The sequence below is a fragment of the Poeciliopsis prolifica genome, unplaced genomic scaffold (assembly GCF_027474105.1).
Source record: "Poeciliopsis prolifica strain line A6 unplaced genomic scaffold, Auburn_PproV2 SCAFFOLD011, whole genome shotgun sequence".
NCBI lineage: Eukaryota > Metazoa > Chordata > Actinopteri > Cyprinodontiformes > Poeciliidae > Poeciliopsis > Poeciliopsis prolifica.
This window is the reverse complement of record NW_026562386.1, coordinates 6,401,458-6,429,389: the sequence shown is the minus strand read 5'-3', so window position 1 is coordinate 6,429,389 and position 27,932 is coordinate 6,401,458. Positions and strand designations below refer to the sequence as shown.

Sequence of the window (27,932 nt, the reverse complement as noted above, 5' to 3'; positions counted from 1 at the left end):
ATGAGTGATAAGAGTCAGCTAAAATTTAGTGTGGAAGTTTGAGTGTGTGCATGTCTGAACGGCGCACTGGGTACAGTCTTTGTATGTTGATGGATTCCTTAACATCAAACTGGATGTGTTTGTTTTGTTTTTTTTATTCAAATCTCCCCCCTTAGATACAAGTTGCTCAGACGTAAAACCCACCAGCCCCTGGCCGTCGCCATGGTCCCCACATTAGCAGCCACTTCCCCGCCCCCCTCCGAAGATCTCCATCGCTGGTTCCGTGTTTACTCCGGCACCAAATTGTTCTATGAAGATAAAGGCCTAAGCAGGTGAGATTACTGGAATGAGCTCTAGAGCAAATGGCAGCGCTGCAACAAACAGTGTGTGCAGAGCCGATCGGAGAGTGACTGCTGATGCCGATCTTTTAATACCGCTCAAAGATACATTAAGCAAATATCCCAAAGAATTAAATTGTTTTGTTTTTTTCCCACAGTGTCCCTTAATCTCAGTCTGCCACTTGGTTGCAGTTTTTTTTTTTCTTTTATCCTTGGTGAACTGCTCTGGGTCTTCTATGTATCTTAGGTACCTTTTTCAAAATCACCTGACCAACGTGCAGAAGTGTCAGCTCATCCCATGAGCAGGGGAAAAATAAAAAATAAAATCTCACTTTAAGTTTTCATTATTTAACTAAAGGTGGGAAAAATTGCAACTAAATTTACATAAAAATGGAGTATGTATCTCTCTTCATCCATCTTCATTTCTCTTTAAACCCCTAATTATAATCCAGTTCAACCAGTTCCTTTCAGAAACAAACTCGTTAATATGTGCTTTAAAAATGGTGAGAACATTAACATTTCTCTGTATTTTTTCCACTTGTACGGAGCTTGGTTTTACTGGAGGTTTATTCCTGTTAAAGGGGACTTTTCATCCTCACTGTTGCCACTTGCAGGCTCATGGAGAGGTTTTGCTGCAAAGCTAATTACTCAGTCCACTAGACTGGTTGTCACCTCATGTTTCTTTTTCTGGAGGAAAAGTTCTGCTGCAAAGTCAATCACTTTCTGCAGATTTTATTTTCTCCTTATAAGGCCATGAGATGACATTTGTTGTGAATCAGCCTCATAGAAATTGACTGAATTGAACTGTATTCAAACTGAAAGACTGACTTCACTTGAAGACAAGCTTATTGTGACAGTTGGGGCATTAATCACAAGAATCATTTTGTCTCTTCACAGATTCACCCGTTACCAATACCAGCTTGTGGCTTATAATGACGTGGGCTACTCTTCAGGAAATATTGTTACTGCAGTGACCATGGCAGGGGTTCCCCTCAAGCCTCCTACTTTGTCTGCTCATGCTATCAATCACACAGCTGTACAAGTCAACTGGAATAAACCTTGTAAGATTACCCTCTCTGTTCATAACACACTTCCTCAAACACATGCCTTTACAGATCAGCTCATCAACACGTCTTAAATGATCGAACAAAAGCACAGATTTGTTAGTAAGTTTGTCTTTAGTTTTTGCAAAAGCATCACCAGACACAATGTACGACTTCAACATTATTCCCTATGTAAGACTTATAGAATCACGTTTCAGCAGTAACACAACACTGTTGGCATAAAAAAATGACATTGACATTAGTTTGGGACTGCCACTAATTGCTTTTTTAATTAATCACTAACATTTTTGGAGGGTTACTGCGAACAACTACCTTTTCTCCAAAAATCAAAATGAATTTTTGGGGGCTTATTTTTAGCCAATCTTGCTGTTTATTGGATGCCTCAATGGATGTCAAAACCTAGATGCTGTAAAATGTAAAATAGTCTCCAGGTGCTGTGAACTCCAGCATGACACAAATAAGTTAAATATGGTATTTATTGCTGGTGCATTTAAAGATAGAAGACTTAAGAATTCAAAGCGTTGGGAATATTAGATATGCGACACCTAACCTGAAAATGAACACAATTCAAGTACACAACACACAGGCAGAGACACACACAACCGCTGTAGATTGGAGTTAGGTGCTGCTCCACACTTTTTTTGTTAAAAGTTTAGGAAACAAAAAAAACATCCATTCATAAAGGTTTTGCCTGAAAAAATGCATACTGATAAATTATTATTATCAGCATCATTATTTGGTTTTACATTAGTTGTGGCGGCCTAGTTTTTGTTGTCTTTTCCAGACAAATGAAGGTCAAAAACATTTACAGTAATTTCGAAAGTAAAATATTTAATCCCAGTTTGAATATGAAGCTTAACCTAGCAAGAGCTCATAGAACATAAGATGCATTTGAAACTTGCATGTGAATTGTTGAACTAAAATTTTGGTGTCCTTCATTTAACTCTGTTCTTATATAGCTAAAAATTATATTAAGACATATTGATACAAATATTTTCACTGTAAAATATGGTAAGAAAATCATAGAGAACTACATAGAACAGTGAGAGGGAATTTTTACCTGATCACCCACCTTTATTATCATCTTGTGTTTTTCAGCTCTGCAAGACCTGCAGGGAGAGGTGGAGTCATTTTTTCTCACAGTAACATCTTCCGAGGCTGGTCCAGTGATGGCTTATGGTCCTGATGTCACTTCGACTGTAATAGGAGACCTTTGGCCCAGCACCACATACCTGATAGCACTACAGGTGTTCAATGGTGCACACAATACCACTAAATCAGTGGTTTATGTCACCACTGCTGATGGAGGTAGGAGAAAATAAGAGCATGAAGAAATATTGCCTGATTTAACAACTTCAACATTTTATTTTTAACATGATTAATATCCACTGGTGCTGGTGTAATCACAGCATTTTATTTGTGTACATACAATAATGAATCATTACATCCATGAGAGGTGTTCGGGTTAACATGCATTTCTCTGCTACATTGTGCTTCACAGGGGATGTTAAACACATCATGTAGTGAGGCATGAAATCAATACAAAGTGTGTGTGTGAGGCTGATTCGAGGTGCTGTAAATTGCTTGTTGGCACCATGGACAAACACACAACCTGCACTCATGCTATCTATACAAGCAGCCATATGCTACATTTCAAACTGGGTGAAAATGTCTTTTTCAACACCATAGAAATTCTTTCATAATGAAAAAAAAGATTTTGATTTTTATGCTCCAATTGAGCCATTTTTCAGTTTTAGATGTATGATTTTGTTTGACTCATTCGGGATGTAAAATCAAGAACTTTGACAAATAATGAGCTGAATATGAATCAAACATATATATTATTGGATATATTGATATTTTCCAAAAAAGCTTGCAAAACGTTCTAAACAGTTATGCGTACTTTTCATTTCTCTTAATTGCTTATCCCACTCTGCTACAGTTTGCCTCCATATAATCGTAAATCTTTCTGCACTGTTATATTTATGTCTTCACTTCCCTCTCAGTGACTCTGGACAGACATCTCTTTCTCTCTGCACCCCTCACAGTTCCTTTCTCGTCTCGGTACATCATATGTCACAGGCCTCCTTCTTTCTCTCTAATCCAAGCCATATAATAAAAAGTGCATTAAAAACATTAGAAAATCATTAGGTGCTAAAGGCAAAGCGTGGCTCGTTTAACTGAGAGGGCCACTGAGGTAATTTCATTATTTTACAGCTATGAGTGTGCACACACACACACCCATACACCTAAGAGGCCTAATATATTTTAACTAATGTAGCTCAACCCTACCAACCATCCTAAGGTGGCCTACAATCTGTAGGGCAATGCTAACATCAGAGCTAATTGGCAAGAAAAATACACGTGTGTAGAGAAGGAAGCTCAGCGATCAGCATTGCACAGACAATGCCATTCTGCAGTAAATGAAATCAGATTGAGGTCTGAACTTGTACTGGACCGTTCTGACTTAATGAATATACCTCTGGACCATCCTATTTTACCTCCAGCTGTGTTATTTGGGCCGTTGTCCCAATGTGATATTAACTTCAAACGAAAACCTTTTCCTACTTCTGACAAACTTTCATCTAGTATAGTTCTGCAGTTAACTCCATCCATCTTCCCATCTGCTCTGACCTGCTTTCCTCTTGGTGGTAAAATATTATATAATAAAATCATTCAACACCATGTATGCCCAATGGCATGGTGTGATAAGTGTGATAAGCATTGCATACTGTTAGTTTCTGCACAAAGGCAAGAGTTGATTTTTGGTCTCATCTGAATAACCCACTTCTTCTACATGTTCACTGTATCCCATTGTGTAGGCTTGCCCTGTTTTGGGATGTGCACATATTTTTAAAAAATTGTCCCTCCGAAGTCTCAACTCTCCACAGATCCATGTCGCCATGGACTGTGGTTTTCTTTACTGGTTCTCTTATTAATTCTGTCTTTATCTGACTTGTCAGTTCAGGTGGACCGTCATGTTTTGGTAGGTTTGTTGTTGTACCATATTCCTCGAACTGTTTTGCACTTAGCTTAACTTACACAACTTTGAAGGCAGTTGGTTGCACTTGATTTTATTTAGAGGTATCAGGGAAAATAGGGCAGAAATCTACTGCATGTCTCACTTTGAAGATTTTCACCTAATTTTTTTTTTCTGTCACAACTTTGTGCCACTGTGCTTTTCTATCACGCATCCCAATAAAGTTCATTGTAGTTTATGGATGTACTGTAACAAAAAAAGTTAAATGGGTATTAATACTTTTACTAGGCCCTGTAGAATCAGTGAATCTACCTTCTTTCACTAGTGTATGCTGGTTCAGACCAGAACTGCTGGATTTATTGATTCTACAGATTCTACCAGATCATTTTTGGGATAGTCGCCTTTTATTTTGTCTCATGTTGTTTTTTTTTTTCATTGAATTACTTTTTTATGTGCCCTCTTATGCCTCTCTCAGAGCCAGAAGGGATGTCTGCCCCTGAAGTGGTTCCAGTAAACAGCAGCACTGCACGTGTCCTCTGGTTCCCTCCTCATCGACCCAACGGAGCTGTTACTGGTTACAGCATCTACGTTAATGATCGTCTTCATGGCAGTGTGGACAACAGCTCCGGTTCATACCTTCTGGGGGACCTGCTGCCGTTTACAGTCTACAATATACAAGTATTCAATCAAACGTAATATAAAATAGAAAATTTCAGCAGTATAATTTTTATGTCATCTAATATAATGTGTATTTCAGGTGGAGGTGTGCACAGTGTATGCATGTACTCGGAGTAATATCACCAGAACAACCACAGTAGAAGACCTGCCAGCTGATCTGCCCAGCCCACAAGCACAAGTGATCAGTCCCAGGTAATACAGGTGTGCACTATGAGGATTGTTGCTCTTTTACTCTTAAACTTGAGCGCTACTTTACTTCACAATAGCAATTCACCTTTATTATTTCTGGTTATTGTGTGAAAATTCTAATTAATACTTAGTGAGTACAATTTGATGCATATAAAATTGTACTATTTATTATTTGTTAGCCTAATAGTGCAAAATACTTTGTGGCTTTTATTTTGCAACTTGTTGTCACTAGGAATATATTTAAGAATTATGCTAATAAGTCGGTTTTCAAAGTTAAAGTTTATGTGCTGTTGTGGGGTGCAGCGTGTAAAGAAATTTTACTTTACAAAATAAATTAAATTCTGGACACATTTAATAATATTTTTATCTATAAATCAGGATTATTTAACTTTGATTTTGAGCAATTTCACATTAAAAAGTGTTTCAGTCTGTCAATTCTTCACTGCTACTTTGTTTTTCCAGGATTTTGCTACAAATCCATTTACTAATATTTCTTCTTGACTGATTTTTATTGTGTTTTAAATAGCTGACAAAATATTTGTATTCATTCTTAATATCTTTTGGCACAATTGAGCTAAATTTCCCTGTTTTTACTCCCGTTTTCCTTCAAATCAACATATTTTCATCTTATCCTCATGTGGAATTTACTTTATTTAGTCTTCAACAAACATTCAATATAAAATCACTGGACATTTTTTTGATGCATTTCAGGATATTTGGGGGGGTTTTGGAATTTTATAAGTAAAAATACATGAAATTAAGTTAAACTGACTGGAGCTGAATTTGACATAAATATAAATGTCAATTAAAAGATGCTTCACATCAAGTAAAAACTGAAAATTATTGCAAACCATTTTTTCATGTTGATTTTTTTTAGGTTAGGGTTTCAGGATGCTCTGCAGGATGTAACTGTGTGTTAGAACACAGATCATTTTCCCTGCTAAAATGTCAGCGTTAAAAAAAGGAAGAAAATCAATACTGTAAAGTGTATAAAGATACACACACCTTGGTACTGTAGCTCAACTTTGTCAGACATTAACCATGCATGAATGCATTTGTGTTTGAAAGTGTGTGACTGCATGTGTGCATTTGTGAAAATGGAGTGTGAAGGAGACACTTACTCCTGCCTATCACTTTCACTTTGTTTTTGCTTCCCTCCACCTCTCCTCTGACAGAGTGGTGAGATTAGATTGGGCCCATCCGGGCCGACCCAGTGGGATCATGCTGGGCTACGAGGTTTTAAGACGGACCTTTAGATCATGCACCAATAGGTCAACAGGGGTAACACCGTCGTCTGACAGTGGCGGTGGTTTAAGGTTTAAATGTTCCTATCTGCAGTGTCCTGTGGGTCACAGCGTGTGTGGGACTTCCTGCTTTCATCCTGAAACACAGGTATATAATTTATTTTTTATTTTTTTGTCTTCCAATGTTACATATAACTTATTATTTCAAATGCACTGTAAGGATATGCTGACCACAGTAAAAAGATTATTATAATGCAAATAAATACAGATGTAACACAGGTGTAAAGGTTTTTCTTTATGATGCAGTGTATTTCCTTAACACAAACCCACAGACAGTATTTTGTTTCCATATGCTTATATGATGAACAAATATATGCTTTGAAAATGTTGATTTTTCTATATTGAACTTCAAAAATAAACGTTTCCCCCATGTATATGCTCTTGTGTGTTAAGCAGATATGCTGCAGTGGATTACTACACACAAGAAAGCCGCATCATCATTGCTGTGATGAGCTTTATTTTGGTTGGGATGATTCCTCCCACCCTGTTTGTTGCAATGGCAAACTTGTCCCATCTCAGCCTAATCATCAGTGCTGTGGAAGATACTATGTTCCTGTAAAAACCAGTATGTTCTTCTACTTTCTTTGTTTGCACCAACATCTGATTAATTATCTTCCACTTGGTTTGAGTCTAGTCTTCTCAATGCCGCTCAAGTCTTTCCTTCATCTGTCCTTGTCTTTCTAGATGAATACTGCTGTCCTGACCACTTGCAGGGCCGGGTCTCTGTGGGGCCCGGTGACAGCTGCTGTGGGGGGGTTCCTTATTCCATGACAGGCGGCCAGCTTTGCTGCAGTGGGAGACTGCATGATGGCTATGGGGTCCAATGCTGTGGAGGCAAAATCGTAGATGATGTCTTGGTTTGCTGTGATGATGCTGTACATACACATAAACCAGGTGCGTGGCAGAGAAAACCATACATGTAGTCCTAGAGAAGCAGCAAAAGTTGCCAAATGGGTTGGGATTCCACTGAATATGCAGCTACCTTGACTTTTCCCCAACAAAGTTTGCTAGTAAAGAAAACGAGTTACTCTGATGCAAAAAAGAGTTTTTGTCAGGGTCAAATTCCTGGTGGTATCTTTGTGTTTATGAGAGTGAGTGGGTGAGAGAATTAGGAAGAAGATGACAAACAATAGAAGAGAGGATAAGAATGGGTTGAGAGGTAGACACATGGTGCAGGAACGTGGGGTCGTTTCCCTGTCCTCCTCTCCCGCAGTGTCCCAAAGCACCCAGATACCACGGCACAGATGGGACTGTGCGTGTGTCTATGTGTCGGTGTCAACGTACGTGTGTGTCATTAGACATCTTTGTCATGGCAGATGATGATGAAACGCGCTCAGGATGGCACCATTGAGGGCACTGCCAAGCACACAGCGGGAGAAATACACACTCATTCTTTGTCTCACACACACTCATTGTCACACACATACACTTATTAAGCACACAGTCACACACACACTCGAAGTCAACAGGGTGCCCTCGGCAGGGTTTGCCTTGTGTTGAATGCCAGATAAAGACACGTGGACTCTATTCATCACCTATAAACAATGGCCCCATATGGGCAGGCTTATAGTATTCCATTAGCCTATCAACCATTCTTCACGCATGCACACACACAATTACAAGCACACACAAGATCTCTGCTTCATCAATTTACTTATCACAAAATAAATGCATAATTAGACAAACTCTACAAGATTTTCTTATTTGATTTCTTGTCTGTTACTCAATTTTCCTGTTTAGTCTCTAGATAAAACAGTATCCTGGAGAATCTTACAGTTTTGTCTTTTTTCAAGACAAAGTTACAATCCTTTGACCTCTTCAGTTGATTGATAATGTTGTTTTTTGTTTTTTTCTTCTCCTGAACCACATCCTCTTTTCTTTCCTGTAACTGGGCGGTCTCTATGGTCATCCTTCACTTGAAAAGGCCTCCCAAGGAGTGCATATGCTCCCCTCCATCTCAACTTTTTCTTCTTCCTCTTACTTATTTTTCCATCTCATTTTTATCTTTGATGTCACCTTTGGTTTTGTGTAATTAATCAGTTTGTTCTTTGCTTGGTCTCTTACTCTTTCTTTCTTCTTCCATATTATCTTCTTTCTTGTCACCCTCCCTCCTTCTCATTCACTCATCAGTCATTAGCGTTAGCTTCCCTATTGAGAGCATATGGTATGATGGATCGTAGAGCTAGGAGTGCTAGCAAGGCTAAGGGCCATTTGCCGGGTGCTATGCACAGTCGGGGAGCGCTGCGGCTAGCTATGCAACCTCAACCCAACTCATCGGTTTCCAAAGAGTCACACACACATCATGCATGCAGCCATACTACAGCAGGATAGTTTATTTAACCTTAGCATCATTTGCACTCATTACTCTTTTCCTATTTCATCTGGAGATAATTTGTTTTACTTTTATGATAAAGTAAGATTTATAAAGCTGAGTTGGTGTAACGTTGAGGAGAAAAATCTGCACAAACAGAATTCATTGCAACATTTACATTGGGCTAAAAATTCAAATTTATTTGCAAACAACAAGAAGCGGAAGATTCAAGAAAACTCTAAAGAGAACTAGCGCTAGCTAGTGAATATTTAAAATACCAGGATAAAGGAGGGTTAAAGTCAGTAGGGGTGAGAGCTGGAAAGAACAGAATAATTGTGAAGAGGTAGATGGAGCAGATTAAAGGAGGAGTGAAGGGTATCCCATTGTGCCCAGCTGATAGACTAGGTTAGGCTGATGTGATTATGGGGTCCCTGAAGTGCGATCTATCACACATTACCGTCCACACTGTCAACAACCATACACACACACTGCAGGGGAACAGCAATGCCAGGAGACAGCTGTCTGGCAACAGATCCGCATACCGGCTTGTGCGCACATGTGCACATGTACACAAACACGGTAGTATTCATATCAACACAAAACCACAGTTAAATATAAACACACACACTTGTAGAGAAACATGGATGTGGAAACCTTCACGCTTCCAGGGTAACAAATTTAAACTCTGTTTTATTGAGTTTCATCTTTAAATAGCCAACAAAATTTGTTTTAAATCTAACTTTGAGATTTGATATTTCTAGTGTCGAGTCTCTCCTGATATCTTTTGAGTTTGTACCCATTTAAGAGGAGTTGATCTTTTTGCTTTCGAAATAACCTTTAAAACAGTTCTACATTAAAAATCCATCTGCAGAACTAAAAAGCTGAAATCAAAGTTCATAAACCTTAAGGTTATCTTCTTTTGTTATGAGGTGTTTCAATATGGTTGTTTCAATAGATTAACCAGATTTAATAGAGTTTCTGATTAATAGAACATTGAAACCACCATCTTCAAATAGCATATGCTCTACAATAAAGGCCGGTATCCTGTTTTAGTTCTCATCCTGGTTCAACACACCTGGATCAAATGATGGCGTGTTGACAGGTCTTTGCAGAATATTCAAACGCTGAGCAGGCAGTAACTACCACCAGACAGGGAACTAAAACCTGCGGGATTGTGGTTCTTGAGGGTTAGACCCTCAGACACCCCGTCTGTAAAATCCCAGTTTGCACAAGCTTTGAACTTGATAAAACACATCAACACCATCAAAGGATATTGCTTGGCAAATCACTGTTTCTGGAAACTTCACACTGGATCTCATTCAACCTGGATTCTTTGCCACTTTATTCGTCCTCCAGACAGGAATGCAAAATATACTTTTATTGGCAAAAAAGACTTTGAACCACCAAACAGCCTGTCTTCTTTCTCAGTAGCCCAGCTGAGAAATTATGAAAATGTACCTTAAAAGCTGGCCCATCACAGTCATAGCTCATGTCTTGGTTTTACCTGTGTCTGATTGTTCTGGAAGTACCAACTAAAGAACTAGTTAGTAGGTTTTGAGTCTCCCAAATTTTGGAATGGGCTTTCCTTCAAAATCCTCTCAAGTCTGTGGTTTTCTCTGTTTCTTGTTCACTACAGTTTACAGCCAAATGTATAGGAAAAAAAAAACTCTACTTTTTATTTGATTTTGTAAAAAGTTCAGTTGCACTTCATAAAATACAATCAGTATGCAAAAAAAGTACTACAAAACAAGGCTGGAATCACTGCTTCTCCTACCTGTAAGTAGTTTTAATGTTGTGGCTGATTAATAAAACTGATCAGTAACACTAACCTAACTTTGCTGTTGCACACATGTTTTGTTTCTGGTGTGTTGTTGAGATGTGCTCTAATCCTTCCCCCCGTCTCTCCAGTTGTTACACAATCACACAAAGTCTCAGTGCTAAATCCCTTCCTTTCAAATCTGCTTGTTTGTTCAAACAGCATTCGATTTCACTTTCAAGTTTATTAAACACTGTTTGTCTTCGAAGAGTGTCATTTTTCTCGCAGTACTTCCTGCTATGCTGCAGATTCGCTACCAACTTCTAATCTTATTTAATTCTTTTTTTCTTTGGAGTCTTAGTATATGAAATGTGCAACTAAGACTTTAGTGAGATTAGATGGTGTTTAAAGGAACTTGTGGGAAGCCTTTGGCCTCCCATTGTGTCCCGACTCTCTCCCACTTCACTGTGCGCTTCACTAATCATTTCCCCTTTACACTTTTTCTTTCTAGCGTTCAGATCTCAACTCTTCGGTCTGCCCTTCAACCTCGCTAGCCCCGTTTCTCACTGTGGGTGCTACCATAAATGCTCACCCCATCTCACTTTTTTTTTCCCCTGAAAGTGAGTAAATCTTAAAATTGTGAGCATTTCTTTAACTCCTTCTCTTACTTACTCCCTCCCTCTGTCCCAGCCCAGCAGGCCCTATCCAAACGTTCAAGGACAAATCTGAATATCCCTTTTCACCGTTTAAGTGTTAAAAGCCTGGCGGTGCCGGGGTGTTATCTTAACGCGCCTTGCCGTGCCATCATCAGAGCGCGTGATGAAAATGGCTGTGATGATGCTAAAAGAAAAAAAGAGGAGGGGGAGAAAAAGTAATAATCAAATATGTTTTTCAAGGGCACAGTGACCATTTGCTGGAGGGAAATTATCCCAGTAGTTAAGCTAGCTCACTCAGAGACTGGCTGCAAAGTCTCTGAGTGAGTGCAAATGCTTGCTCTCACATACAAGCATTTGCTTGTGTAGGAGTGCAAATGTGCATAGACTTCGTATTTAAACTTCCTCCATTCAACACTTTTTATGCAAGTCTCTGTGTTCATTCGTGTCTGAATGTATCTGCACTTTAGATGGATCGACACTGGTTCTTTGATTATTTTTTCTGTAGGTTTTCCTCAGTTTCCCCGTGTGTAGATATCTGTGTGAATGTTTGTCATTGCCAAAAGCCTCTCATCATTGGTTAGAAAATGGCCAACACCAGTTCCTTCCAAACAGCAGCGTCTGGCTGCTTTATAAGACAAAGTGCCCTCGTAACTCGGGAAGACATTTCTCTCTCTGTTAATGTATTTATGATGATGACTTTTCTATTAGGTTTACTTTAATGACTGGCAACAGTAAAAGCACAAGCTGTCAGACACTACAGTCAGACCAAGTTGTATTTGTATTTGTTGTATTCTTATTGCTGTTAGGTCGGTTAACTTATAAATTTATCACCACAATGTCAATATTTTTACACATAATATTTCAGTTCTGCTGTTTATACAAAAATCTGTTTTAGATTCATATTAGATAAGTATGTAACTTTTTTGACTAAATATATTCACAATTTAGTTTATTTGTTAATTATTCTAAACCATATTTTTTTTAAACGTGGTTTTAAATATAAAATGTTGCCACTTTTTGTATCATATAAAACAAAGTTTCACCAAAATATGAATCGGTTAATACACCAAATAAAAATATAAACATTTTTTTTTTGTCTAAAGTTAAGTCAGACAAAACTTTTCTTGTTTTAAATTATCGAGAATTACTAAAATTATTTCTATTTGCTAAATGCCAGATTAATGTGAGGATATATTTATTTATAATCTCCAAACTCAGAAGTTTACTTACACAGCAATAGCAATCTCTAAACATACTTGAAGTTCTTTTATACTTTAGAACACTTCAGTCCTTGAAAATTTTCAAAAACTTGTATTACCCAAGGTAGATGACTACTTCGCTGAAAATAAATTGGGACCTGATCACCAATTAAATCAAGAATCTAATTTATTATCTGGGAATCTGCTCAAATAAAACTCAAGAAAATAAAAAATATCAATATTTAACACCTTAATCAAAATAATGCTAAATCTGACTCGTACACTACAAAAGAGAACCAAATAATTTGTGGAGTCCAACTGTGAAACACTATTTGCTAATCTATTGAAGGCAAAATCATTTCTTTTGACTTATGTGCTTCTTATAAGTCAAAAGAAAATGAAATTTCTGACCTAATTCTTATTCCAATGCCTAAATTGCCTTTTAATAGCCTCACTGGAACGTCTCAATCATCTATACTATATAAACAATGCTGTGCGCTGCTGATGTATATGATAGTGAGATCCTTTTTGTCCTTTCCACAAGAAACTGAAGAAAAGTGGATGTTGACAATGAAGTAAAGTTTTCGTTTATAGGTTTGCGTACTTAAACTATGCGATTAGGTGCTTGCATATTTTTGTTGGGTTTTTTACCTTTTCTGAACAGATGTTTTTTAGTTGATGTACCAAGTAAATTTCACATTAGAAGGGGAAAACTGTGTGTACATTTGAGAACCACAATGAATTACTGTGCACACTTTTTCATGAGCAAGTCCAGCTGGTAATGTTGCTGTAAAAAAAAAAATGTTTAAAAAAACTCTCAAAGACAATAGGACAACTGGTCTTCTGGGAAAAAAACATGTACAGCTTCTTTTATTATGCAAGTGTGATTGCTGCCTCCCGTCCATATGTGTGTGTTCACAGGGGAACTCTGTGCGCTGTGAGAAAGTCAATCCTCTCTGATTTTATCTCTTGACATGACATGTAGTCAGGCCTCTGAGGAGCACAAAGTGCAAGCATGTGCACACACAGACACCTTTTCCAAGCAACATGCATGCATGTGTGCAGGAGAGTAGAACTAAAATACATTTTAGTAGAACTAAAATACATTTTTAAGTGTTATTGAGAACAGCAACTTTTGGTGTGCTTTCTCGTTGAAGTCTACAAGCGATGCACATTTGTAAAACAAGCAGAGGGTCTGCAAGGCTTAATGAAATGCTCTGAATGCATGTACTTGCTGTGCACTTGGTTCCACACCCCTTGTAATATATTCAGGTATTTAAAAGTGTTTGGTTTGTTTAAAGTTGTGGAGGGGCTTTGGTCTCCTAGAGAGCTCGGATTTACTAATCCACAACACACATTTTTATCTTTAGTTCATTGGCGGGTCTAAATATTGACTTATCATTAAGTGGAATGACTGAAACCCTAATAATAATTCACATTGTCTAAGCACCTTGTGTTGACGCTGCGCTCCCGACGCTATTAACGAATGTATGCAAATCCTGCGTAAATCTGAAGATTAGGGCTGAAGCTTTCAGTGATGCAAAAGAGAAAACAAGAGGTGTGTAATAAAATGTTGCCTACACATAGACAATCATTAAAAAAAACACAGCTTATGGAGAGGTGGAGAAAAAAAATCTATGTATGTGTGTGTGTTACAGAATGTTAACACAAATGTTCAGGCATGTCAGATAACGCTTACAAAGACAGGGATTGGATTTCTGCTGAATGGATGATAATGCAATAATAACGAAAGCTGCAGTACTGTAAACAAACATCAGACTGAACTGTAAAGTTGCAGACAGACAGAAAAAAAGCAAATGCGGAAACAAAGTTTGTGACAGGAGAAAATCCTCAAGATGTTGCCAAGAGAAAAAAGTTGCAAAAAGCAAAAACAGTTCAAACTCAAGCAATAGATGAAGTGAGGGCTCTTATCTGCAAAAAAAAAAAAAATTGCCTTGGGAGCTGCAAGCTGCACTTAGTTTTAAAAGAAAAGAATTTTATAACAAAGATAGAGACCAGATTGTGTCAGAGGAAAAGGCACCAAAAGTAACTGAAGATGGAGAGGAATGCAGAAACTTAAAAACAATCCCCATTAAGAGCTCAGGTCCAGGTCTTCTCTACCAGAGGCTACAAATGAAAACCACCGGCTTGGTGCAGCTTAGACTAAAACACGTTAGTTGCTTTATGCTTTATGTTAAAACAGAGGAGTGGAGGTAAGACTGGCAGGAGGACAAGGGATGAGTAAAGGAAAGCTATTTTAGAAAAGTGTTGAGCTGTTTATTTGCGCGTCATTGAAGCTGAAGTAAGGCGCAGAGGGAATTGGCCACCAAGACCCCGCTCCGCTCCGCAACATCTGCCGCTGCTAAGTGAGTTAGTAGCCGTCAGGCTGCCTTTATGTCACACAATCACACACACATGCGGCTCCCTGTCATATGGAGCCTGTGATTGATGTGTTGAGCATATAATGCTCTGCAACAGCGCAGAATAAAATATATGCCATTCTCAACTTTTGGCCTTTAAGTGGAATGATTGCTTAAATTAACAGCATTTAATGTGCGTGAAGTGTGAATGCTGATTAGAGCGTGAAACAATAAGTTATTTATCACTTCATAACTAGCTGCAGCCCCATTACAGGGCCATGATATAGAGCTATGACTTAGAGTTTAATGTCTGTTATTAAATAAAATAGCCAACACAGCTAGGGGTAGATGATGCCACCAGGAAGGATATATTTTCTTGTTAAATAGTCCTTAATGACTTTTAAGCATATCTCTGTTTTCTTCATCTAAGCAACACATAAACTGTTCTGTAAAGACAGATGACTCAAGTTTACAATAAACGCTTTTATTTTCCATCGTCACAGCACATTTTTAGAGTAACCCTTCTACTCTCATTTGTATTTCTAATGTAGGATCGCAGCAGGGAGCTGCTGACTCTAACACAGTATATTATAACCTTAATTGAATGCACAACCAAAGCCTGGAAGCAGTGGTGGATTTAAGGATGGCCATCGTGGGCCGCCCCCCCCAGGTGGCATCCAGCAGGGCTCAGCATGGAGCGTCTACACAAAATAATTCATGACAGTAACATTTACTTTTCTGTTGCCCATTTTAATATTACGGCATTAGTCATATCTTTCTATCTGCAGGTCAAATCTTCTTTCAGTGTAATTACAGATTATGTGTAAGGAAGGATCTTTGCCAGAAACACAATCAGGTCCAGGATGTGCTTTAGCTGGTTTTTGGTGCCATTGCTTATAATGTTTGTGTGATTTGCTCCATTTCTTGTCTGAAATATATTTCGATTGAATGAACTCAACTGTACATAATTTGCTTATTGTTAGAAATTTCAAGCTTATGCCACATGTTCAATTTTTTATTTAAATTACATTACATAGCTTTAATAATTCCCATTTCATCAGCTATTCAATGCAAATGACTGCATGTCTGAAAAACAATCTACCTGAACAACTCAACTTTTATTTTTATTTTATTTAGATTTTCTATCAATTATGTTAGTTGGGAAAATAAGAAGACAAAAAAAATTTAAACTGGTTTAAAAGGTGCAAAAGTACATACAAAAAGCATTTCAATGCAGCTTTTATTTCCCATAAATTTGCTTTACTTTCAGCTGAATTTCAAAAAATGTAAGTCAAATTAATGTTCTAAAAAGATTTCAATAATTTGCCACTGACTTTGACATTTCTTTGAAAATGACGCTTCGGTGTTTCCCAACAATAATCGTTCAGCCTCTTCAGCAGTTCCAGTATGTCAGCCATACATAACTCAAGGCAGTTGAATCTGCAAAGTGAATATCTGGAGAATGTTAAAAAAAACAACATACACAAATAGAGGAATAGCATGTATTTTAAATGTCACCTTGCTGCTGAAGGTGATGCAGTGGCAGACAGACATCACCTATCACTGTCAGAGATGGCAGCTCTCCGACAAACACACTTCCTCTTCCTTTACACGTTTCCAACAGTGGTGCCTGAATATTGCTGCTGAGCCGTGAATACACCAGAGGAAGAGAGATATGCTTGGTTCCGAGGAGAGAATTGGATCGTTGGATGTATGTAAGCATGATAAGAAAAATATTCAGCTCAACTTAAATACTGTTCCTGAGCAAATCAGATGAAGAGCAGAGTGTAAGAAATGCAGGGAGGAATGCAGAGGATCAACAACATAATGTTGTCATTTAATGAGGTTGTTGAGGACCCAAATGCTGAGATGACGGAGGCAGCTACACCGAGAGCTAATATCTCTCTTTTTGAAGAGAGATATTGTAAAAATCTCGTCTTTTAAACAGGTGTGTAATTCCAGAGCTTTCTGAATTCATTGTGTATTCTCTCAAGCCTGTATTTTGCTTTTTGTTTTATTATCATAGTCCACCACATAATTAAGTTATGAGTGATAAAACAGAATGACGCACTTACTGAAATTTGTTCCATACAAAAGCCTTTGCTGGTGATTAGTGGATCAGTAAAATTATCTTGGCCTTTCGGTTATTGGTTGACCTGTTCTCACAGCTTTTTTCTCTGAAACTAGTTTTTGAGTGTTAGGAATCATTTTCACATTAAAACATTCGTTTTTGTTTCATCTTCATCATCCTGGTAGATGACAGCAGTTTTTAGTATCTAGAATGTATATTTGTTCAGTCTTCCAGCATGGTGTGCTGAAAAACAACCACACACCATGATTTTCCCACCTCCAAACTTCACTATTGCTTTAGGATTTGAAGACTTCTTTACCTGTAAATCATTTTGTTTAATGGGATCCAAAGTGTTCAGCTTTGGTTTCATTTGGCCAGCCCATAAATATGGCAGGTCCCATATGACCTGCCATGCTAAGATACGGATGCAATGCAACAATGACACCAAGCTTATTTTCCTGTCTTTAGGTTTCATCTGCTGTGGAAAAGAGTATATAAACTCTTCAACCTCACTTTGCTGTGTGGACAACGACGGATATCCCACAATTCACCCTTCTGGAAATGCCACTGTGAAGCTGCAGTGTTGTGGGTCAAAGGTCATACATCTGGACGAAAAATGCTGTAATGGGATTGGTTTTGACCCCCGACGGCACGTTTGTGCTGATCAAGCCACGGCCGGGCTGCTGATACCGGTATGTTTCAAGTTGTGGTTGAAACACTTCTCAAAGCGGATTCAGTTTTTTTATTGTCACTTTCCACTCATCTCTTCTGCAAGACTTTGCAACGACAAACTGTTTTATTTTTAATTTGATTGCTCTGCTCAAGAAAACAACAAACACTGCTTCTCTGACTGTAAGTGAAGGAAATGCCTGATACCTGTCTCTGTCAGCTAAATGGACATGTGGACAGATAGAATTAGTTTCCACCATCCACTCGTCCTTATTGTCACATCAGGAGTCGTTGAATGTGCCATCCACCATTTATCACCTCGGGTCATGCGGTGTTTGTGTGTTCCTAAGTCAGCATGTGATGGTTTATGCAAGCACACACACATGCGCACACTCAGACAAAGACTGGGAGCACTCATTAGCCCTAATGATGTCATTATGGTGCATGTAAAGCACACACACATATGTAAAAAGACACTAGATTTGCATTCCTCATTTTAAGAAAAAAACTCCAAAATATATATATTTGAATATGAAAGATACTCTGTAGTTTTACTGCTGCTGAGAAACTCTTCTCTTATTGCGTTGTCTCTTTTTCACCTTTGTGCAGCCCCAGTGTTTGCATGGAGTTGTGTGTCCTGTGGCTGCTGCTTCTACATCTTACTGTGGCTCCTGTGACCTTGATCCATCTCTGACTGCCTGCACTTGGGTCCTGACTGCACACCCACTCTCCGACACACAATCCGTGACACAACCGCCATTCATCAGCAGCCTGCTGGAAACCCTCTCTACTGTCCTGCCACCTCATACAAGCAGAAGCAGAAATCCTAACAAAATTGCTGACAGAAACAGTCACACAAATACTGAGAACTCGGAGTCAGGAGGAACTCTGTGTTCGTCACATGAGGAGGTGGTGTACAGCGGAGAGGCCAGTGTTCACACATATACAGGTAAATAAATACATTTTTTTACAGTGTTTTCACCGCATTACAGCTGGAAGCGTTTTAGGGTTTGACTTTAATGGCTGTGCACATGTAGAAAATTGGATTTTAACCAGTTCTTTGCAAAATATCTGATTGGACGTAGAGGTTCTGTGAACTTTAGTTTCAAGTCCTGTTTTATGTTCTCAGTTGGATTAAAGCCTAGAATTTCATTACGATATCTAACAAAGGAAAAACAATTAGGCCATTCAAAAGCTGTGAAATGTACAAAATAAGAAGACAACAAACTATATATATATGTCTGGTGCACGCAGCTAAATCAGACCAATTAGGAGAGAGAAAACTAGCATTATACCACCTTTACCTTATTTTTAAAAGCTTCATAAATAATTTTTTCTGGATATTTCCTTATCTTCATAGACAATAGGTTAAAGGAACAAAGAACGTAATGATCCAAAATTGACTTTTTTGAGCTGCATATCATGTTATAATGTAATTTCTTCATCAAATGCATTGTTTTGATTCATTCGCGCATGTTTGAGAAATCCTTCAAACATCTAAATGTATTTAATCAAAGTAAAGTGTTGGTACACCTTACAGCAGGACAATAACCATAAGCATACTGTCAGAGCAAAATATATTCCTGCGATAAAATAAAACCCACCCAATTCAAATTGAGCATAAGTAAAAATAAAAAACTGATGTTTTCAGAGGCTCCCCATTGAGCTGATTGAGCTTTAGGATGGAGATTTGTCAGTGTCTTGATTTCTTTTATTTATTTATTTTTCCTGTAACTGACATACCCCCAAAGAAAACGTCAGCCGTAATTGCTTTGTAAGATTGTTGCACAACTAATGCAGAATTGATATATGAAAAGAGCAGCTCTCAGTTACATTAGGAGCCTGTATAAGTCTATACTTGAATGTGTTTGCTGCCGAACTCCGGTGACTGTACAGAGAGGTCGTCACCCCTGCAGAATCACACACATACCATGCTATGCTTAAAACAGCTGTTGCAGTGTAAGGTAATCGCTGTTAGCAGCTAATCCTCTCTGAGCTGTAGACTTGTATGTAATTAAAGCGAGATGGGCATTTAGATGCTGTTTCAAAATGATCCGCAGTTTATTAGCCCAAAGGGAGGAAGTTTATGTGTCTGTCTGTGGATGATTGTGTCTTCATTTTTGGTCCAGCCACACACTGTTTATTTGGGTATTGCAGACTTTTTGTTCAGTATTAAAGGTGATGAAGAGTATTTATAGCATATTTGGTTCAGTAGCAATGATTTCACATATTATGTGTTTTAATTCAGTTAGAATCTCTGTAGGTCCATGTATGTGCTGTGATTACTTTGTGTGTGTGGCATAGAGCGGTTAGGATAAGAGTTTCAGGGCGGTGCTGTGACACCATCTGGGCAGAGGCACATAAAGCTGTCGCCACCCACCATACACCAGATGTTTCTCATGTGCACGCAAACGCGCGCATGCACACTTAAACACAGAGCATCATAACATACAAAGATCAAACCCCAACAGCTTTGTATTTACAGTTAGAGCCATAAAAATGTACCACTCTGTCAACAAACAACCTATATTCATAAAAGTTAATAATCAGACAAAGCACTGGGATCTTTTTTGGGGAACAAAGATGTTTGATGTGTATTTGCATTTGTGTCCCTCTGTGTTTTGCTACTTAAGTTATGACAGCAGTAAAGACAAGAGCCCCAGACTGGCCATTTAAGCAGAGCCATTTACAGCAGCAGTCCCTTTGCACTACTAAAAGCAATGCCCATGTATGTGTGCAAGTGCATTTGTATGTATATATGTTCCTCTAGCGTAACACCTCATCACCAGAAGGGTTGTAACAGTCTTAGCGTCAGGGGACTGCCGCCATAGCCACATGTTTACAACTTTGCACCAGTGGCAGTGCATATTTGTGTTACATTTTACAGTTTGCAGTATAATAGTAAACAGCTTGAAAGATTAATCTTTAAACTGATGTTGTGGACATAAACTTTTCCTTTGCGTGTCATTAAAGGTTCATACATTCTAAGAAAAGGAAGAGGTTGAAAATCCCCTGAAGTTTTCTTTTTCACTTACTCCACCAGGTCTTCTGAAACGATAGATTTTTGCTCCTTGGTTGTATTTTGAAACATTTATATTACATTTATCTGCAAATGAATTAGTTAGACAGGTGCACTATCTTTTACATCTCCCTTATTGATTTAGAAAGATCATTCTGATATGATTTTTCAGTTTAACATAGTTCTTAAAATTTTGAGGACCTTCAGTTCTTTGTCAGACATTTGTCTGACAAAAGTTTACTTAATTTGTGGATCTGCTGTGTTTGTGTCAAAGAAAATGAGGCATGTGACATAAATAATAGGTCCAAGTTGTTCCTATGTGCTTGACATGGTTACTGTGGTAATATCTGTATGTATTTATAGAAGTTTGCTTCAGAAATTGAGTCCAGTGCAGAGGTAAGAGCTGTAAATGATGCAAAGCAGCAGCAAAATGCAGAGAACAGAAAAAGATAAGCCAACCTCAAAACCTTTTTGAGTGCATCCAACACGCCATCCTGATTCAAAGGATCTCTGAGAGATGTTAGTGCCAGGTTTGAATGGATGTAAAAGGTCACAACCACAAATCCAAAATGTTTTCTTTGGAAAAGACAGATTTATTTTCCATTATGTTGCATTTCTTGATGTAGACAGTGATCTGGAGCCTTTTACAACCTATGAGTATCGCGTGAGGGGCTGGAACAGCTTCGGCCCAGGCTCCACTGACGTTACGGCAGTGACAACAAGTGAAGACGAACCATGGGGATTGGCCCCGCCCCGCTGGAGTCGGCTCGGCGAACGAAATGACATCGTCCAGCTGCAATGGCAAGCTCCAGCCAGACCTAACGGTGAGTGTGCATGTTTGTTTCATTTTGTGGTGATGTGTTATAAAGCCTCCTCTTTGTCTGTTCCTGAGTTTAGTTGTGAGTGAACTCAAATCCTGAAAAGACCTTTCTCCGGTTTATTTTAGGTATTATAACCCATTATGTTGTGCTGCGAGATGGACAAGAGCGTTATCGTGGAGATGAAAATACTTTTACCGATGTGGGAGGGATCGGGCCTTTTCAGGAGTTTGTCTACCAGCTGAGGGCCTGTAACCAGGCTGGTTGTACCGACAGCACAAAGGTAAGACAAACATATTTATCAAATCTTTAAAAACGCTCCAAGTGCAGTTTGTTTTAAACCAACAAATCATTAGGCAATAAAATGACACCAAAAACAAAAATATGCTTCATGGATACATAAGGCTTCAGAAAACTTTCCTCGCTTTGGACATTTTTATTGCTGGTCAACATCAAACAAAATTCTGTTGTTTGTGTGGTGTAAAATTTACAGAAGTTTTATTTTGACAGTATTAAAATGTTTGAATGAAATGTGTCACAATAAACAGACAGCCTGATATAATAATGATTTGTTAGATTTATTGACTGAATATACTCTGAAAGCTTGAAATTTTTAGTTGTCAAAAGAAGTAGACGTTTAATAAAGCCTCTTAAGAAGAAAGATGTTACTTCACTCATTTGAGTACAAATATTTCAACATTCTTTCCTTTTGACCAAATTTCAATATTTGGTTTGATGACATCATGTTATACAATCATTTGAAGTCTTTTTTCCAAACCCAAGCTGAAGCTAAATACTGAGTTATAAGAATGTTCTCATCGTGCTTCTAGTGCTCAGTTTTATATCCCTAATTATAATTTAGGCATTTTCTCCATCTGCCCCACCTGTTACATTTCCACTGTAACTCCATGATGTTCATTTGCAGAAACAAATTGTTTTAGCCTTATTTTTGCTCTCCCTCTCTATGCAGGACTCTGGATTTGCTGAGTCTTGCCGATGTTTGTGATAATGGACATAATACATCCAGAAAGTATTCTCCCTTGCTATCGCTCTCGCTCTAGCTGAGCTGATATCACCGCGACAATTAATTTCATCGGCTTATCACTGCTAAGCACTGTGTAGTGTCTTTCACAATTCTGTAAAAATTATGGTTGAATGTACCAAATGTGTAACCAAAGAATGAAAGGAAAATTACCAAACAGTGAGGGGGGAAAACAATGATGGTTCAGTTCGCTATCAAAATAATGGAACAAAATAACAAACCTTGTGCTTAAGATAACTTAACATATGCAGTTTTAATGTCATCTTTTTTTCTGGAGAGAGAAAATGCATTATGTATTACTGAGGATCACATGTTTATCACATGTTTGAAGGATCAGACATGAACTCTTAAACGATTAAGAAAAATAAGCGTTTTAAAAAGAATTTCTGATGTTTTTTTATTTTGTTTCTTACTCTACCTCCCAGTGGCTCTCTGGGAAACATAAGCTCTATTTGTAACATAAAGCTTCTAGATGAAGACAAACAGGATAATTAAAGTTTCTAAGAGTTTTCAGATCAGCCTTAACATATACAGTATAAAAGTTTTAAGTAATGACTCTAAAGTGCTATGGATAAAATCCTAAAAATCACAGATTTTACTGTGCTATTCGTTTTGCCTTTTTGTACATGTTCATGTCAGAAAAAGAAGACTCAATAACAGAGTTGGATGTGTCAGGAATCCAGCATTCAGACTCCTGTGTACCCCCTTTGTTCTTGTAGGTCATATTTCCCTCTTCCCAGTTGGAAAAACAATAAAATGCTGCCACATAAAAACTGTAGCTAAAGTTGCAACTATAAACTGCATATTAGAACTTCTGATTGTACGCATCTAGTTAATATTATTGCTCTCATACTTTTTAACATGTTCCTTTAATGTTTCAAATACACAAAATTCAGTGAAATATAATCTCTGAAATATAATTAGCTTATGTTAATTTGTCTATTGTCGCTCTGTTTGTTTAGAAAAGGTGATTACTACAAGTCACTGACTTGATGTAATTGACTTGATGAAAAACTTTTTACTAATTTGAATGAAAAATTTAACTTTAAAACATTTGTAGTGAATTGACACTATACAATTAAGTCATATCCCACTACTTTTCTGACTTCCTACTAAAAGATATTTAGGTATTTTATATAGAAAGGTCCAACTAATATATCCAAGGTGATTTGTTAATAAGTTATCATAGGATGGTTGGTATCTGTGGGGTTGAACTGAACATCTGTGGAAAGGAAATCTCAAACTTCTTTGAAATATTTTCCCATATATAATTTTTGGGTTGTTTTTTTTTACTTTTTTTTTGTGCTGTGGAAATCTTTAGCATTGTGTGCATTCGTGTACTCTTAATACTCCAAACTCTCTGCAATCAATTTTCCCCTCTGTCTCCCTCACAGACATATGGTCACACAAACAAGCTCACCCTTTCCCTGCAGTGGATGGAAGAGGAGTGAGTTGCATTAGTTTGTACAACAGTGAAAATTGGCCAAACAGTCCCAATTATGGGATAACTTGAACTAACCTAATACACCACTGCAATTACCTGGCATCAGCTTCCTCATACACAAAAAACACACACACACACTCACACCTGCCTGGGAACAAACACAGACACTCACAAGCACACACCTACTGTGACAACAGAAGGTGCTGATCTAATACAGTTGGTCACTTAGAGCGCGAGGAAGAGCGATTGGTTCTTCTGTGTCTCACAATCCTTTTGCCCTGTTTTCTCTGCCATTTGTCTCCTGTCGTTCGCCTGATCTAAGAGTCACAGTTCCCAGGTTCTCCTTACACTTATCTCCTTACTTTCTTAACCCCTTTCATCTTCAACACCATCACACTATCTAAGCAGCTGCTTTACTTTCGCAACTGCCACTCAGTTCGTTTTATCTCCTAGGGACTCACAGTCCCTTTGTGTTAGAGTGTTCATATCTTCCTCCACACAAACACTTAGCATTTTAAATTATATACACCTTTCAAAACATGTAATCTGACTGTCGAGATTGGTTCAGATCAAACAATTATCCACCCAGAACTCTAGACTAGGTCATTTTTGTTTCAGTAATTCAGTTCAAGTGGACTACAGCTTTAAGACTCATTCAGGTAACGTGAGTTTAATTGTATTTCAGAGTCCAGGATCAAGGCAAGAGAAAAGTGAAAACAAAAAACAACAAACAAGTAAGAAACATTAAATTGCAGTGACAAAATAAAGAAAGCGATAAACCGTTGGAATACAGGCTACAATAGATGATGTTCGTGTTAATGATAATTGCGGGCAAATGGTTAAAAATGCTGCTATTGAAAATCCATACTTCATTATTGATTCTTCTCTGAAATTTTCGAAATGCAAAAAAATACATGATTGACACTAAATGTTGATACAGTGTGTGACTTTAATATAGCATGAGCTTCTAGAAACTTTATATGTTTTTGAATTATGTCACAAATTGATGCATAAATGTTTAGGAGATGAAAATGTCCATAGTAAAGACATTGAAAGCTAATTAAATGTCAACATACAGTGGTATTTTGGGCTAATTAAGAAAGTAGACAACTAGAATACCAAATTCTGACTCTGTTTTTGTTCATATAATAAACCTTTAAAGGATAAACTCTGCACTCTTGACACAATTTATATGATTTTTGAAAGGGAATTGATGATATTAAATAAAATATGTTGCAATAAATGAAAACATTACATTTGTTCCCATTTTTTTGAAATATGAAAAATAAAACTTTTTATGCTTGCTTCAAAGAATGAACTTTGACGTCAATATGTTGCATTTGAATACTTTGAAGAGGACATCGCAGTGACGTTGCCAAATGAATATCAGGATTAAGACTAAAAGTGGGATTGAAGGGATAAAATCTGCATGCCTGTCAGTGTTTCCGAATTTTGTTGTAGTCAAGAATTATGTTCTTGTAATCACTTAAAAGGTGAATGAGCTTTATTTTTGTATTTCAAGGTGCGCTGTTACATTTGAACTAAGCCTTGACTGACATTTCAACTTTTGGCACACTGAAACGTTCCTGAATGATCCCATTCCTCCCTCTGTCTTCCTTACTTCTGTCTGCTCTTCCACCCTTGCTGTTTCCTCCTCTTCTTCGTCTCTGTACTTGAATGCATATACTCACACATACCTGTGTGTGTTTATCTTTGTGTACGCGCTTGTATGTCTCCTTCGTTGTTGTAGCAGCGATCTAATTGCATAGCATTGTGGGGGACAGCTGGTGGAAGTGCTAGTGACAGTCTATTAAGGCAGGATATCCCTGTTGCCTTTAGCAGCAGATTGCCCTGTGATTCTGAGATCTCTGCATTTACCACCATCCACCCCATCCTGCACACAACACCAGGAATCGACAATTGGATGTTCACTCTCGTCATGACACTAAGCAGCACTTTGTAAACAAGAACTAAAGTTACTTATTCATTCTCCTTTTTTATTTATTTTTATATAGTTACAGAAAAAATATGTAACTGCATTTATTTAGTGTGCAAACAGATATTTAATAATCTCTTTCATTTTATAAAACTACTTCCAAGCTTTTAATTTTAGTACATTTTTATTATTTTATCTGAAAAAGCTACTGATGAACAATATCAAATTTCTTGCAAAAACATTTATGCTGCCAAAGCATCTGTGTTTCTGAAAGATTTTAACACATTTTATTATTCCATCAATCAAAAGAATTTTGTGGCACTTAAATAATTTCTTATGTACATTTTTCTATTAGGGCAAAGTGTGTTCAAATTCTTGTTTTTATTGGGAAATTGAAATAAACAAGCTTTTTCTCAAAGTTTTTCTCTTTATTTCTACAGGTAAATGATGGACTGTTTCTAATGAATCACTGTATTTTGTTTAGCCCTAAATCCATTATTTTTCCCAAAAGTAAAACTTTTCTCTAAAAGTTGTGATTCTATGCTTTGTCGGGAATCTCTTGCTCTGTTGTTTAATTAAGACCCATTTCCTACGCAGTGTTATAATGCGCTTTTCTTTTTGTGTACTCTGTACATTTTTAGGACTGTTGTTTTCTTTTTAACTATTGCCAGCAAGTCTTTGTGTAATTATTTGTTTCTATTGTGTATTTTTGGTCATCAGGTGGTGGCGGTGACGGCTCAGGGCGTTCCAGAGGATGTGAAGCCTCCAGTGGTAAAAGCGATTAGCTCCTCCTCTCTCCATGTGAGCTGGTCTGTTCCTTCCCGTCCAAAGGGAGTCATCCAGAGGTACCACCTGAATCAGACCGGTGTCGGAACCATATTCACACACACTGGTGGACTTAGAAATTATACTGTAATAGGTAAGACATGAATCACACTGCTAGTGCTGTCGGTTTTTTTAACTTTACTTTTTTTCCTTAACTTTTTCCCAGTTTACTCTTTTCTCCACCTCTATTTCTTCCTTAATATTCCTTTTATTGTATTTGTTTTTAATTATTTTTGTTGTTTTGTTTGTCTTCCTTTCACTTTTTCCTTTGGGTTTCTTTCTTTTCATTCACATTGTCACACTTGTTCTGCTGCTCTTCTCCTGATCTGCTCATTCTTCCTTCTTTCCCTTTTTAATTAAATATTGTTTGTGAGGTTCGATACACAATCTATAATCGTCAAAATATTGGAAGTCTCTGGAAGTCAATATAACTGTGATTTAACAATTTAAAGTCAATAAATCCTGCTGCTCTCGGGGTCGTCTTATTCAGAGGAGACTCAATCTAAAATGCTCAGTTCTACGAATCTGATTTGGTTTTCCTCCACTTTTTTATTTTAATTTTCAAAACCCGATTTTTTTATGTATTTTTTTTAAGTCAGAGGCCTTTACCTGCTTCACAGCTTTTTATTCTGCTCCATCTTGGATTCAGACCAGGTATCAGCTCTGCCAGTAGCCAACTGACTATTCCCATGGTGTCTGTGGTTGGCTTGTATGGTCAGGGGTTGTGAGCATGTGTCTGTACGTGTAGGCATGAGGCAAAGCAAACAATGCCAAATAGATGGTAATGTGCTGCTGCAACACTGTACCAACCCCAAGTACCAGTGTAAGCAACCAGCACGCGTGTGTGTGTGTGTGTGTGTGTGTGTGTGTGTGTGTGTGTGTGTGTGTGTGTGTGTGTGTGTGTGTGTGTGTGTGTGTGTGTGTGTGTGTGTGAATTGTTCATATACCCCAGTGAGACACTGGAAAGCCATGAAATTAAGCCAGAAACACTTCTGGGGCATCTTTCTTTCCTTCTAATGTCTTCTCTTTCTACTTGTCTGCTTTGCAACTCCATTTCACAGCGTACACTTCTTTTGAGAATATTTTATTATTTTAATGTGCTTAAATTTACTATGTTGGCTGTGTTGAAGTAAAGTCATTTTCCCTTTTTGATATGGAAAGACTGTTAACTATCAGATTTGTCTTTGGAATCATGCAGATACAAAAAGATCTTAATAAAAGGGAAGAACCAATATATTTATAGAAAGCATTTTAGCAAAGAACCAGTTCAAAGAGGATCTTTCAGGTTATAGCA

The 27,932-nt window shown here is 37.7% G+C and overlaps 1 protein-coding gene across 1 annotated transcript in view; it reads left to right on the top strand.

Moving 5' to 3' along the window:
* ush2a (Usher syndrome 2A (autosomal recessive, mild)) overlaps window positions 1–27,932 on the top strand; it is a 182,954-nt gene that overhangs the window by 107,578 nt on the left and 47,444 nt on the right. Inside the window, 13 exon segments of the mRNA XM_055036528.1 lie at window positions 156–311; window positions 1,215–1,378; window positions 2,480–2,689; window positions 4,837–5,039; window positions 5,119–5,231; window positions 6,404–6,620; window positions 6,929–7,097; window positions 7,217–7,426; window positions 17,354–17,577; window positions 18,164–18,503; window positions 21,200–21,397; window positions 21,520–21,674; window positions 26,534–26,732. Coding sequence (XP_054892503.1) covers window positions 156–311; window positions 1,215–1,378; window positions 2,480–2,689; window positions 4,837–5,039; window positions 5,119–5,231; window positions 6,404–6,620; window positions 6,929–7,097; window positions 7,217–7,426; window positions 17,354–17,577; window positions 18,164–18,503; window positions 21,200–21,397; window positions 21,520–21,674; window positions 26,534–26,732 — 2,558 coding nt within the window.